This window comes from Castor canadensis, chromosome 16, assembly GCF_047511655.1.
Source record: "Castor canadensis chromosome 16, mCasCan1.hap1v2, whole genome shotgun sequence".
In the NCBI taxonomy this organism is placed as follows: Eukaryota; Metazoa; Chordata; class Mammalia; order Rodentia; family Castoridae; genus Castor; species Castor canadensis.
Window position 1 is genome coordinate 8,297,111 of NC_133401.1, and position 12,612 is coordinate 8,309,722.

The 12,612-nt window shown below is 42.6% G+C and overlaps 1 protein-coding gene across 4 annotated transcripts in view; it reads right to left on the reverse strand.

Annotated features, from left to right (window-relative positions):
• Znf383 (zinc finger protein 383) overlaps positions 1–11,378 on the reverse strand; it is a 30,426-nt gene extending 19,048 nt beyond the window's left edge. For 2 of the 4 annotated variants that reach the window (XM_074058365.1, XM_074058364.1), the window contains exons 1-2: positions 11,046–11,378; positions 9,981–10,035 (exon numbers count right to left, since the gene is read on the reverse strand). In XM_074058365.1, the coding sequence (XP_073914466.1) occupies positions 9,981–10,007 (27 nt within the window). In that variant the 5' untranslated portion in view covers positions 10,008–10,035; positions 11,046–11,378. The remainder of the gene's footprint in view (positions 1–9,980; positions 10,036–11,045) is intronic. The other 2 variants (XM_074058366.1, XM_074058367.1) reach the window with 2 other exon arrangements.
• Between the last annotated feature and the right edge of the window lie 1,234 nt (positions 11,379–12,612).

The window sequence follows — 12,612 nt, forward strand, 5'->3', positions numbered from 1 at the left end:
GGATTAAGTACCTCCTGGTATTGGTAGACACCAATAAAAAGGGCCTCCACAGTAACAACGATTTTAGTCACAGACATCATCCCATGGTTTGGTCTCCCAGCCTCTATCCAGTCAGACAACAGGCCTGAGTTTGTTTCCTCTATTTCCCAAAAATTGGCACAAGCCTTAAATATTCATTGGAGATTTCACAATCCCTATCACCCCCAATCTTCAGGTAAAGTTTAACGTGCCAATTGCACACTAAAAAATACTCTCACCAAACTCTTCCTCAAGCTCCACCTAGACTGGACAAAGCTCCTACCCCTAGTCCTTCTCCGCCTCCGGGCCCTCCCTAAAAGACCACTCATGCTCAGCCCCTTCGAGCTCCTCTATGGCCATCCACTCCTCCCTATCACGGTTCAGCCAGAACCCCCTAACATTCCCCCCACTCTCCTCAATCCTCTCCTCACTTTTCTTTGCTCTCTCCTTTGGTCGTATGCTCATGATCAATTGCCACAGCCCTCTGACACCACCAAAATAACTCCCACCCTCCAAATGGGAGATCTAGTTTATCTGAAAAGTATGGCCACACCCGGCCACCTGCAGGAAAAGTGGAGAGGCCCATTTAAGGTCGTCCTCACCACCCCCATGGCTGCTAAGCTAGCAGGATTTCCCTCCTGGGTGCAGTTCAAAATCTAAAACTGGCAGCCCCACAAAAGACCTACCAATCTCTTCTTACAGGACCAACAAAAATAAAGATCTCCTGCCTTCCCAAGATCCCAGAAGACAGAGACACACTCAAGGAGACTCCCAGGGCATAGGCAGGAGCCCTATGCCTGGGGACCTGGCATCTCGCCTACTCACTCTTTATACTTCTCCCTCCCATTCTTTCCTGTCAGTTCCTGCCCATGCTTTTACTCTTTCCTATATACACTCTACTCTGAGGTTTTAGATTTCTTACCCCCCAGTATAATCAGCCTCCCTCCTTTTTCATACCTTCATCTCCCTTACTTCATAGATTGGATAGCCTACCTACATCTCCAAGGTGCTCTCTCAGTCTTTACTCCTGAAGAAATCTACTCATTTTCCAACATACTCTTCACTTTACTATAAACCAGTCCACCTATGCTTCCACTCCATCCCTTCCTGTGGGTAATTCTTGTCCTTGTCCCTTCCCTCCTGAGTATTGGCCTGTGGGTAACTTCCCCCCAAGTGGAGATGGCCCCATCATGCAGCTCTCTGTTTTGGATACCTTGCCCTGTGTGCCTTACTCTTTGTGCTCTCTTCTTTCTTATGACCTGTACCCTTGTGAGCCCCAAACTTCCCCCCTGCCCGTGCACCTCATCTTATTCATATCAGCACAGGGCTTGTTACGATACAGCTATCCCATGCACAATGTGGGGCAAACTACACTGGACTGCAAGGAGTAAAGGCAGCAATGCGGGCTATACTTGCTTTGGAAATTGTGGGCAAAAAGTGTGCTGGACTGAGCTCACACATTATGGTATGTCTGATGGAGAAGGAGTCCAGGATCAGGTATACAAGAAGGTCCTCTGCACCCAGGTACCTCAGGTTCTTGACAACCTATTCTTTCCCACCAGAAAGCCTCTCAAAATTCCTTTACAAACACTGTCCCTTTCTGAAACCCTTCTCCTCCAGGTCATAAATACCACTCATCAACTACTCAACCACACTAATCCTACTCTAGCCCGTGGTTGTTGGATGTGTCAGCGAACTGGCCCTTCTCAGGTCATCGCTAGCCCCATAAATATTTCCACACCTCTTACCTTAAACTGCTCCTTCACCAAAAGGCCCACCTCCTCCACCATTTCTCCAGTTCCCCTCTTCCAGCCAGCCCCTCTCTGCCTACAGAGTTCCTCAGGGATAGTCGAGGTAGGTTCCCTGGTGACAAAAAAATGTCACACTACTAGGGCGGCCAACAAAACTGGGAACAATATCTGTTGCTCCCCAATTCCCAGTACTCTCTTTTTATGCAGTCAGAGTGTATACTCCTGTTTACCCCAAGCCTGGAAGGGCACCTGCACTCTGGTATTTTTGGTCCCTGACATGGACATTATTACAGAAGATCAGGATCTACCCATCCCCCTCACCGCGCATCTTCGATCAAAACGGGCAATCCAGGCCATTCCCTTGTTAGCCACCCTGGGAATAACGGCTGCCATGGGAACGGGGGCTGCAGGAATAGGAACTTCTATCCACTACTACACAAAACTGTCTAATCGATTGATAAGTGATCCTCAAACGGTAGCCGAATCTATCCTAACCCTACAAAAACAACTTGACTCCCTAGCCTCAGTTGTACTCCAAAACCGATGAGGCCTTGACCTGCTCACTGCAGAAAAGGGTGGTCTCTGCCTATTTTTACAAGAGGAGTGCTGCTTCTATGTTAACCAGTCAGGAGTAGTAAAAAATAAAATTAGGCAACTCCAAGAACAATTAGAAAAACGGAGAAGGGAATTGGAGGACTCTTGGAATCCTCTAGGTAATAACATTTCACAGCGGTTCTCCTGGTTAATGCCCATCCTAATGCCTGTATTTCTTGCTCTCCTATTCTTAAACTTCCTCCCTTGTATCATAAGAACAATACAAGGATTTCTTTTAGACCGTATGTCTGCTATTGCTAACCAAAAATTTAACCAGTTGTACCTCCAGGGATATCAACCTCTCCAAAACCGCCTGGAAAACTACTGTGAAGGCCCCATCCAGGACGCCACAGAAGCCTGAGGACCCTGCCCCATACAATGCCCCCTGCCAGCAGGAAGCAGTTAAAGAGATTGATGCTTCGCCCCAATTCCTGATCCTCAGCCCCTATCTTCATTATTATTAAAGAAAAATGGGGGAATAATAGAACAATAATGCCGCCATTTTATAAATCAGCGGCACCTCATGGAAAATGGAGGCATTCCCTCCCCCTTAACAAGGTTTCCCGCACTCCCAAAAACAAGCTCCACTCAAGCTCCACCTCCATCAGGGACCCCCAGCGTATGCGCCAACCCCTTACTCTCCCTCTCCTATAAAAGGCCATGCCTGGCCTGAACCCCTTCCCTTTTGTCCTTTCTTCTTCCTGCACTACCCCGCACCTGCCATTAAACCCTGCCCTTGGATGTGAGTTTTCTTTGTGTGGCGTTTTTCCTAACAGAGATGAATACTGTGAGTGGCTAATGGGAGAGGAGAACCAATGCATCTTTGTGTGGTTTTAACAAAGAGGAAAGAAATTAGGGTAGAAAGGAATTAGGCCCAGGAAGTTGATATACATCCTAATTTTCTCTTGCAGTAAGTTCCAGGCTTTCAATTAACTATTTAAACTGTGTCACCCAAATTACATGAATTCACAGTAAGGATGCTTGAAACACCAAGTGCTTATCTGGAAAAAATATCCATATTCTAAATTCTCTTTCACATGTGCTGATTTTTTTGGTGAGAGTCACAAGGAAAGATAATAGTCTTATCAAGTCAAAGAGCCACTCCTGGAGGGCTCAGTAACTACTGGAGTGTTGCATAATGAAGTTAGGCAACACTCTAAAATGTCTCTGAGGGAGACATCCATCTGAATGCAAAATTTCTTGTAAGTTCTGTTTATCATTTAAAACAAAGCAAATTTAAAAATATTCCATAATATCTTCATTGTAGATGTAATTATTCCTCAATTAATAGTTAATCCCTTGCCTTCAATAATATATCAAAGTATGAAAAATTTGTTAAGGTTGAGAACAATCACCTACCATAAGAAAGCCAGATGACTAAGTGTGGTCACACACACACCTGTAATCACAACACTTGGGAGGTGGAGGCAGGAAGATCATGAGTTTGAGGCCAGCCTGAATTACACAGCAACCTCTGTCTCAAAAACAAAACGAACAAACAAACAAAACAAAGAGAGGAAACTACAGGAAAATTAACAAGAATACAAACTTAAGGTTAAAGTTTCAACTCTGGCATCATGTGAAGTAGGTAGGAAATAACAGCATTTTTGCCCAACTTAAACTTTGAAGTCTTAACCCAACTCTCACATTTTTAAAAAAATTTAGTTGCACATGAAAAAATGCTCACGATCTGTAGCAATAAAGGAAATGCAAATTAAAACCACACTAAGATTCCACCTCACCCCTGTTAGAATAGCCATCATCAGCAACATCATCACCAACAGGTGTTGGCGAGGATGTGGGGAAAAAGGAACCCTCTTACACTGTTGGTGGGAATGTAGACTAGTACAACCACTCTGGAAAAAAATTTGGAGGCTACTTAAAAAGCTGGACATCGATCTACCATTTGATCCAGCAATACCACTCTTGGGGATATACCCAAAAGACTGTTACTCCAGAGGCACCTGCACATCCATGTTTATTGCGGCACTATTCACAATAGCCAAGTTATGGAAACAGCCAAGATGCCCCAGCACTGACGAATGGATTAAGAAAATGTGGTATCTATACACAATGGAATTTTATGCAGCCATGAAGAAGAAAGAAATGTTATCATTTGCTGGTAAATGGATGGAATTGGAGAACATCATTCTGAGTGAGGTTAGCCTGGCTCAAAAAACCAAAAATCGTATGTTCTCCCTCATATGCGGACATTAGATCAAGGGCAAACACAACAAGGGGAATGGACTATGAGCACATGATAAAAGCGAGAGCACACAAGGGAGGGGTGAGGATAGGTAAGACACCTAAAAAACTAGCTAGCATTTGTTGCCCTTAACACAGAGAAACTAAAGCAGATACCTTAAAGCAACTGAGGCCAATAGGAAAAGGGGAACAGGTACTAGAGAAAAGGTTAGATCAAAAAGAATTAACCTAGAAGGTAACACCCACGCACAGGAAATCAATGTGAGTCAATGCCCTGTATAGCTATCCTTATCTCAACCAGCAAAAACCCTTGTTCCTTCCTATTATTGCTTATACTCTCTCTACAACAAAATTAGAAATAAGGGCAAAATAGTTTCTGCTGGGTATTGAGGGGGGGAGAGGGAGGGGGCGGAGTGGGTGGTAAGGGAGGGGGTGGGGGCAGGGGGGAGAAATGAACCAAGCCTTGTATGCACATATGAATAATAAAAGAAAAATGAAAAAAAAATTTAGTTGCAAAAAGGAAAGACAAAGACAAAAGAAAAAGAGGGATCCAGGATAGTTCTAACTTTTTATCTTGGAACAAAAGAAAACAAACAAACAAAAGAAAGGTAAGGCTGTTTTCAAAAGTATGTGCTAGGCAGAAAGGGCTCTTTTTAAGAGTTTCATAAAAGGGCAATGACACTAGGAATCCTTCTACTGCTCTTTCTTGTTCTATGATGGAGTCTATGACAGCTGTCAGTTGAAACAGCCTTTGAAATGCTCTCAGTTCATAGTAACTTGGAGATTTCTCCACCAACAATCAGTGCTGCTGCAAAGACAACAGCTGAGTGTCCTCTAATCCAACTGAGTTCTGCCACTCACAACCTGGAGGTAATGTCAAAGGGGTGGTGCCCCTCCCACCATTTCAGATAGTCACAAGCCCAGCAGGTTTATCTTGTGCTTCTGATCATCTGGCTATGAACACATGCTCCCACAACCCCCCTTTTAGGTTGATTAATTTGTTTTAGCAGCTCACAAAACTCAGGAAAACACTCATATTGTTTTGTTTTTGTGGGACAGGCTTGAACTAAGGGTTTTGTGCTTGCAAAGCAGTGGCTCTACTGCTTGAGCCACACCTCTAGTCCATTTTGCTCTGGTTATTTTGGAGATGGGGTCTCACCAACTATTTGCCCAGGCTAGTCTTGAACCATGATCCTTCTGATCTCAGCCTCCCACATAGTTAGGATAACAGGTTAGTCACTGGTGCCTGGCTCTTTCTGGTTTCCTATAAAGGAGATCACAAACGATACATACGATGAGATGCAGAGGGAAGGTATGGGGGAAGGGGCATGGAGCTGCTATGCCTTCCCCAGGTGTAACAATCTCCAGGAACCTCCATGTGTTCAGTTATTTGGAAACTCTCCAAACCCCATCCTTTCAGTTTTGATGAAGTCTTTGGTGAACAGCTCATAGACTGGGTAGGGAAACCCAGCATAGTCTGTCTGTTCAGTGATCACTGTCTTCAGTGATTCCTTCCTCCAGGGTATAAAGCAGGACCATCCAGGAATGAGGAAGGTCACAGACCTTCTATTGACCCAGGCAAGTCATAGAATTTCTTTGATGTCAGCTAAAGGTGGGGGAATATTAGAGTTTCTAATCCTGCCTTAGGAAAGAGAAATTCTATGGCCTGCCTTAAGGAGGGAGTTATGACCCAGGAACTTTGGACAAAACCCAAAATATGTCATAATATCACACTATTATTTATAGTTCTGGTATTCAGTGTTTGTTTCCATCTGTACAAGGTGACAAGAATAAACTCAAGGGAGCTTTGAAAAGCCAGTTAGCCACAGAAAAAAGGAAAAATGGTAGCAAAACCAGAAAGGATCCATCACATCACACCTGTGGCCTCAGACAGAAGGGGATTCATTACAGTTAGTCAGCACCGGTGGATACACACAAAACCAAGCAGAAACAGGATACAGGAAAATAATAAATTGGCTGAATGTCTCAAATGTGAGTTCACTGCATAATCAATCCATTATTGCCTACAAAATTAACACTATTTATTGAAAGTATTAAGCCCCTAATAATTACATACTGAGACCAGTAAAAGAAAGACACCAGGTTCCACTGGGCGTAATCTGTGCACTCACATCCCAGGCACTATCAATGAATTGAGAGCTCAGCTTTAATGCTAGTCTGTGGCTATTTTTTAATTTTTTTATTTCGTATCTGTTACTAGTAACTTGTGTCTTATCTCATTTTTTCAGTTTTACTAGAAGTTTATTAATTCCAAAAGATAAACTTTTGGTTTTATTTATTTTCTCTATTGCACATTCATTTTATATTTCAAAATTTATTCATGATGTATCTCAAAACATGCTGTTCCCCTTAAATGTACACAGTAAAAAGGAATTAAACATTGTTGTATTTAAGCTCTTATCATTTCCCATCTTTTGTTTTGGAGCTTAATTTATTAATGTTTCCCTTATTTTCTTGAGATGAATTCGTAGTCAATTTTTCAACACTTGTCTTTTCTAACATATATGTCTGTACCTATCTATTTTCTCAGGTTTACCTTTAGCAATACCCCCCAACTTTCTGATATACTTTCATCATCATTCAGTTCATTCTCCACTTCCATTATAATTTCTCCCTTGATCCATCATTTATCTATAAATACATCACTTAAATCCCAAATCTTATTATATTTATCATTAATATCATATATTATTGACTTCTAGTTTAATCCATTGTGATCATGAAAATTTTATTTTAATCCTTTGAAATTTACTGGTTCAGCACATGATTAGTTGGGATAAATGTTTCATATTCATTTTTAAATCATGTATATTCTGTAGTTGGAAGGTATATTACTTTTGATTTCTTTTGCCACTTTGGGGACTGAACCCAGAGCCTTGCACATGCAAGACAAATGCTTTACTACTGAGCTACACGCTTAGACTCAGGTATGTTGTTTTATAGATATTTATCAGATCAAGTTAATCACAATGTTCAAATACTGTGTAGCTTTACTGTTTTTTGGGGGAGGGGTTGGTGGTACTGGAATTTGAACTCAGGGTCTCACACTTGCTAGGCAGGTGTCCTACCACTTGAGCCACTCTGCCAACTCTTTGCTGGTTTTATTGCTTTTGCTATCCTCTATTGAGAAGTGCTAACCCCCCTTCACTATGAATGTGATCTCTCCACTACTTCTTTAGTTCTGACAAATACATTTGAAGACATTTGAAGGGCGTATATGTATATATATATATACACACACACACACACACACATATATTAACTGACATTTTTATTATGGACTTTCTTTTTTATCTCTAGGAAAGCTTACTGTCCTGGTGTCTATTGTCATAAACCACAGTAGGAAGTATAGAATGATACAACCACTTTGGAGCATTTTCAGTATCCATTAAAGCTGGAATGTGTGCATAACCTAGACCCAGCAATTTCACATATGTGTACCAAAAGACACAGAACGTTCAGGGCAGCATTGTTCATTATAGCCTCAATCTGAAAACAATTCAAGTGGCAATCAATAATATAATGAATAAATTGTTACATTCTTACAAGATATTTTTAAAGAGCAATAAAAAAAACTTACAACTACATGCAGCACCCTCACATATTTATACTACATAATATATTCACATTACATATGAGATGTAATGCTGAACATAAGAAGCCAACATAAAAGAGGAGGTATTGTGTGATTCTATTTATATATAATCAAACTACAGGTAAAATTAATCTATAGGCATAAATGACAAAATAATGGTGATCTCTGAGAGAGTGAATGGAGGACTTCACAACTGGAATTCTAAAGTGCTGGTAGTGTTCTATTTCCTTATCAGGTTTGAGCTCTGGTTAAATGAACATACTTACTTTATAAAACTTATAACTTTGATTTCTGCACTTTTAATATGTATGTTATCCTTTTAAAATGACATCATATATTATATTAGCAGATTCATTAAAGATTAGAATACCAAATGGCTAAGAGTTAGAATACACGGTGCCTATAATGTTTATGAACTGCTGATGGGACTTTAACTTATAAAGCCATATTATAAATCAGTTCAGCATTATCTAAGAAATTTGGATTCCTTCATAAGCTTACCTCCTAGGGGAGCATGTATATGTATACTAGGATAGTTGTAAAAATATTTTCAAGCTGAGTACAGTAGCTCATACCTGTAATCCTAACTACTTGAGAGGCTGAGAGTAGGAGCATCATGGTTCAAGGCCAGCTCAGGAAAAAAGGTGATACCACATCTCAACCAATGGCTGAGTGAAGTAGCACATACCTGTGTTTCTGGCTTCTCTGCATACAGAGAACACAAATGGGAGGATTGTGGTCCAGGCCAGTTGGGCATAAAGCAAGCCCCTGCCTCAAAAATAACTAACATAATTGTGAATGTGGCTCAAGTGGTAAAGTGCCTGCCTATCAAGTGTAAGGCCTTGAGTTCAACCCCCAGGAATGCCAAAAAATAAAAAATAAATTGTTCAGAGCAGCCCTTTCATAAGAATCAAAAACTTGAAAACAATCATTGTCAAACTACAGCTTATCATACCAAAGGTGATTCTAACAAATATGATATTGTTTAAGAAAAGGAAGACTCAAAACATTAAACAGCACGACTTCATCTACATAAAGTTAAAAAGACAAAGCTAAACATATTGTTTAGGGAAAAGTGGACACATGGTTTAAAAAAACCCACTTTCAAAAAAAAGCCAACAAGAAAATAAAGACCACCAAAATCAGAAGTAAGGGTTATCTAAAGAGGTAAGGAGGATGGAGGAAGGACCACTAGGGGCTTCTGAAGTTCTGATGCAGGTTTTTGTCAAGTAGTGGTTCCCTTTATAATTGCTTCTTAAGCTATACGTCTGTATCTTAAATATTTTTCTGTATGTGTATATACTTAGGAATTAAAAAAGATCAAACTATAACATTTACAAATGATAGTCATACATAATTTTTAGTGGACGTAAAATATAAAATGGCAAGTTCTGATAAATTCCAGCTTTGAAAATCATGTATACTCTAGGTTCATATGAAACTTACAATAAGGAAATAGATCAAAATATTGACAGTAGTGATTTTTGGGTAGTAGAAAATTATTTTAGCTCTTTGTATCTTCCTATTTTCCAAATTATTTAAAATAACCATGTTTTAAACGTGTATGTGTTTTAAAAAAGCAAAAACTAAATATACAGGAAAAAAACTTATCCATCTCCTAAATTAATATGTGAACTTTATGTAGAAAGAAGTCAGTGAAAGTATTAAACTCTGTCCATTCCACGATTTCTGGTCATTTTCTTGAGTGGAAATTTTGAAGAACTAGGTTACTTGATGAGCCTAAGTTAAGCAAGACTATCCAGGAGAAGAAAAGCAAAAAGGAAACCCCAGTGCACCTTGTATTTGTTTTGGTCAACAGCCATTCCTCTTTCTTCCTCTGGAAGAGCAGAGCTGAGGAAGAAAAAAGGAATCATGAGACACCAGCACTTTTTTGTGGCCTAGACTGACGGGATCACATCTACCACCCCTGGAGAAAAGGAGGGATGGAGGCAGGTGAGCGCAGTTTAGGCTGTCATGAGCATTGCTGGTGTCAAAGGAGGGATGAAGTCTATGCTTTCCAAGAACAAAATCTGTCGTGACCTCACTGGGGTCTCTTAAGACAGAGAGCTGGAGGCCCTGGGACAGTCACTGGCATCCCATACCCTACATAGTCAATGTTGCAGTCGCTCACCCACCAAAGGGACCCCGATACACCCTCACACCACTGTTCTCCAACAACAGCACTACATAAATCACACAGTCGCACATCTACCTGAGAATAGTCACATCTATATATGCTCAAACTCACCACCATACAGACCATACAGTGCTACAGATGGTCACAATGTGACACTCACTACAAAACCACACACTGTTACAGTTTACTCCAGCTCCCGTATGGAGCACTACATCCAAATACGCTCAAAATAACACAACAGGCACGACACAAGTCACCTTGACACAAGTAAATCTACCTTTCAAGCCCACCTAAAGTTACACAATCACTCTCACATCCTCACGTGGTCAGACATCCAGGACACCTCAGCTACTAACACACACACACACACACACACACACACACACACACACACACCCCTCTGTCGGGGTAACACGGATTCTCTACGACCCCTCCCCCACTCTCACTCGTCACTCATCCATCCACACATTGTCACAACCACACACCCACAACCCAAAAGTACAGCCACACCTGCACGCGTCGCTCTGCGCATGGTCAGTCTCGATGACACACCCACCCGAGGCACAAATCGCACCCGCACTCACACTGCGCCCCGCAGCCACGTAAGGTCACAGTCACACACCGAAGCCCACAGCTGGCGACTGCTCCCGCAGCCCGACCAACGCCCGCAAGCCTGACACTTCTGTCCTCCCAAGCATGTCCCTTCAGACCCGCGGGGACGCACCTGTAGGGCCTAGCAAAGCCCCTAGGGTCTAGGCCGCTGTCCGCGCACTTCCCCTTCCCCGGAGGCCACGGGTCCCACAGGCAAACGAAGGGGCGACCCTGCTCTCGCGGGGCTCTCTGGGAAATGTAGTCCGCGGTCGGACCTGGCGGGGAAGATGGCACCCGTTCGCATGTTCTTCCCCTGGCCGGAGACCTTGAGTTCCGAGATCCAGACGTTGGCTCGAAAATGCCCACGGGATGCCAGGGCAGACATCCGGGAGACGTGCATCTTCCAAAGTACCGGCTATATATGTTCCCTGAGAAGGAGGACAAGGTTGTCACGTTCGCGCCAGAAGTTGAGTGGCGCTTTAAGAATTTCTGGGAAATGTAGTCTAGACGGGAAAATGAGGGAGCTAGACCGAGGCCGAAAGTTGCGCCACAGAACTTGGTGCACTGAGCCGGCGCAGTGGAGAGCGCACCGCTGTACTTTTCCAGGAGTTGTAACTTACTCCGGGTTGCGCGAGGCGGAGTTTGCTTTCTGCATCCCATGCTGAGAGCCACAGAATAGCTTTATGAGTCCATTTGTATGAAATGTCTAAGAATCGGCGCCTCTGCAGACACGGATTGTATTAGTTATTGAGGACTGTCAGGGGAATAGTGAGTGATTGCTGGTTAGGTGTGGGGTTCTTTTGGGGGATGATAGAAATATTTATACACACACTGGGGATTGAACACGGGGACCACTGAGCTACACACCCCATTTTTTTTTTTTTTTTGAGACATGGTCTCACTAAGTTGCCCAGCCTCGCCTTGAACTTCAGATGTCATTGTATCAGCCTCCCGAGTAGCTGTGATTACAGTCATGAACCACCACGCCCCAGAAGAGCTAATGTTATGGTTTGTGAATATTTGGGTGGGGGTTTTTTGTTTTTTGTTTTGGTGGCACTGGGGTTTGAGCTCAGGGCCTTATGCTTGCTAAGCAGATGCTCTTGAACCACTTGCACCACTCTGCCAGCCCTACCTGGGTGTTTTTTAAGTCAACTTTATTTAGGTATTATTTAGATAACTGTAGAATGCACTTTTTTTGTGGGACGGGGGTTTGACCTCAGGTGTTGGGTCTAGAGACCTAAGGCAGATGAGTGAGTATCCCATCCCCCACGGAGGGCAATATCATTTCAACATGGTGAGGAGATGCAGGCCTGCATTCCTGCATCTTAAAGGAGAGATACAGATGTGCCACAGGACTGATGAGCAAAATGCTCTCAAGATTGTTCCCTTCCCCCAATAAAGGTGCTAACCAAAGCATTTCACCTAAGAAAGCCTGCAAATCCATGACCAATGAGAAAAACCCCCCAACCCAGAGTTAAAACATCCATAAAAACCCCAGCCTTCACCTGTGCAGCGAGCCACCAGCTTCTGGGCTCCGCTGCAGTTTCCTAACTGTAGCCTTTCCTTTCTCTCTAAATAATCCTACTTTATATACTGGCCTTGGCTCATGATTCAGCTGCCTCACGAGCCAGTTCTCTGGCCTGTGAAGGCAAGGACCCTCGACACTGGCACGTAACACAGGGCTTCACACTTGCAAAGCA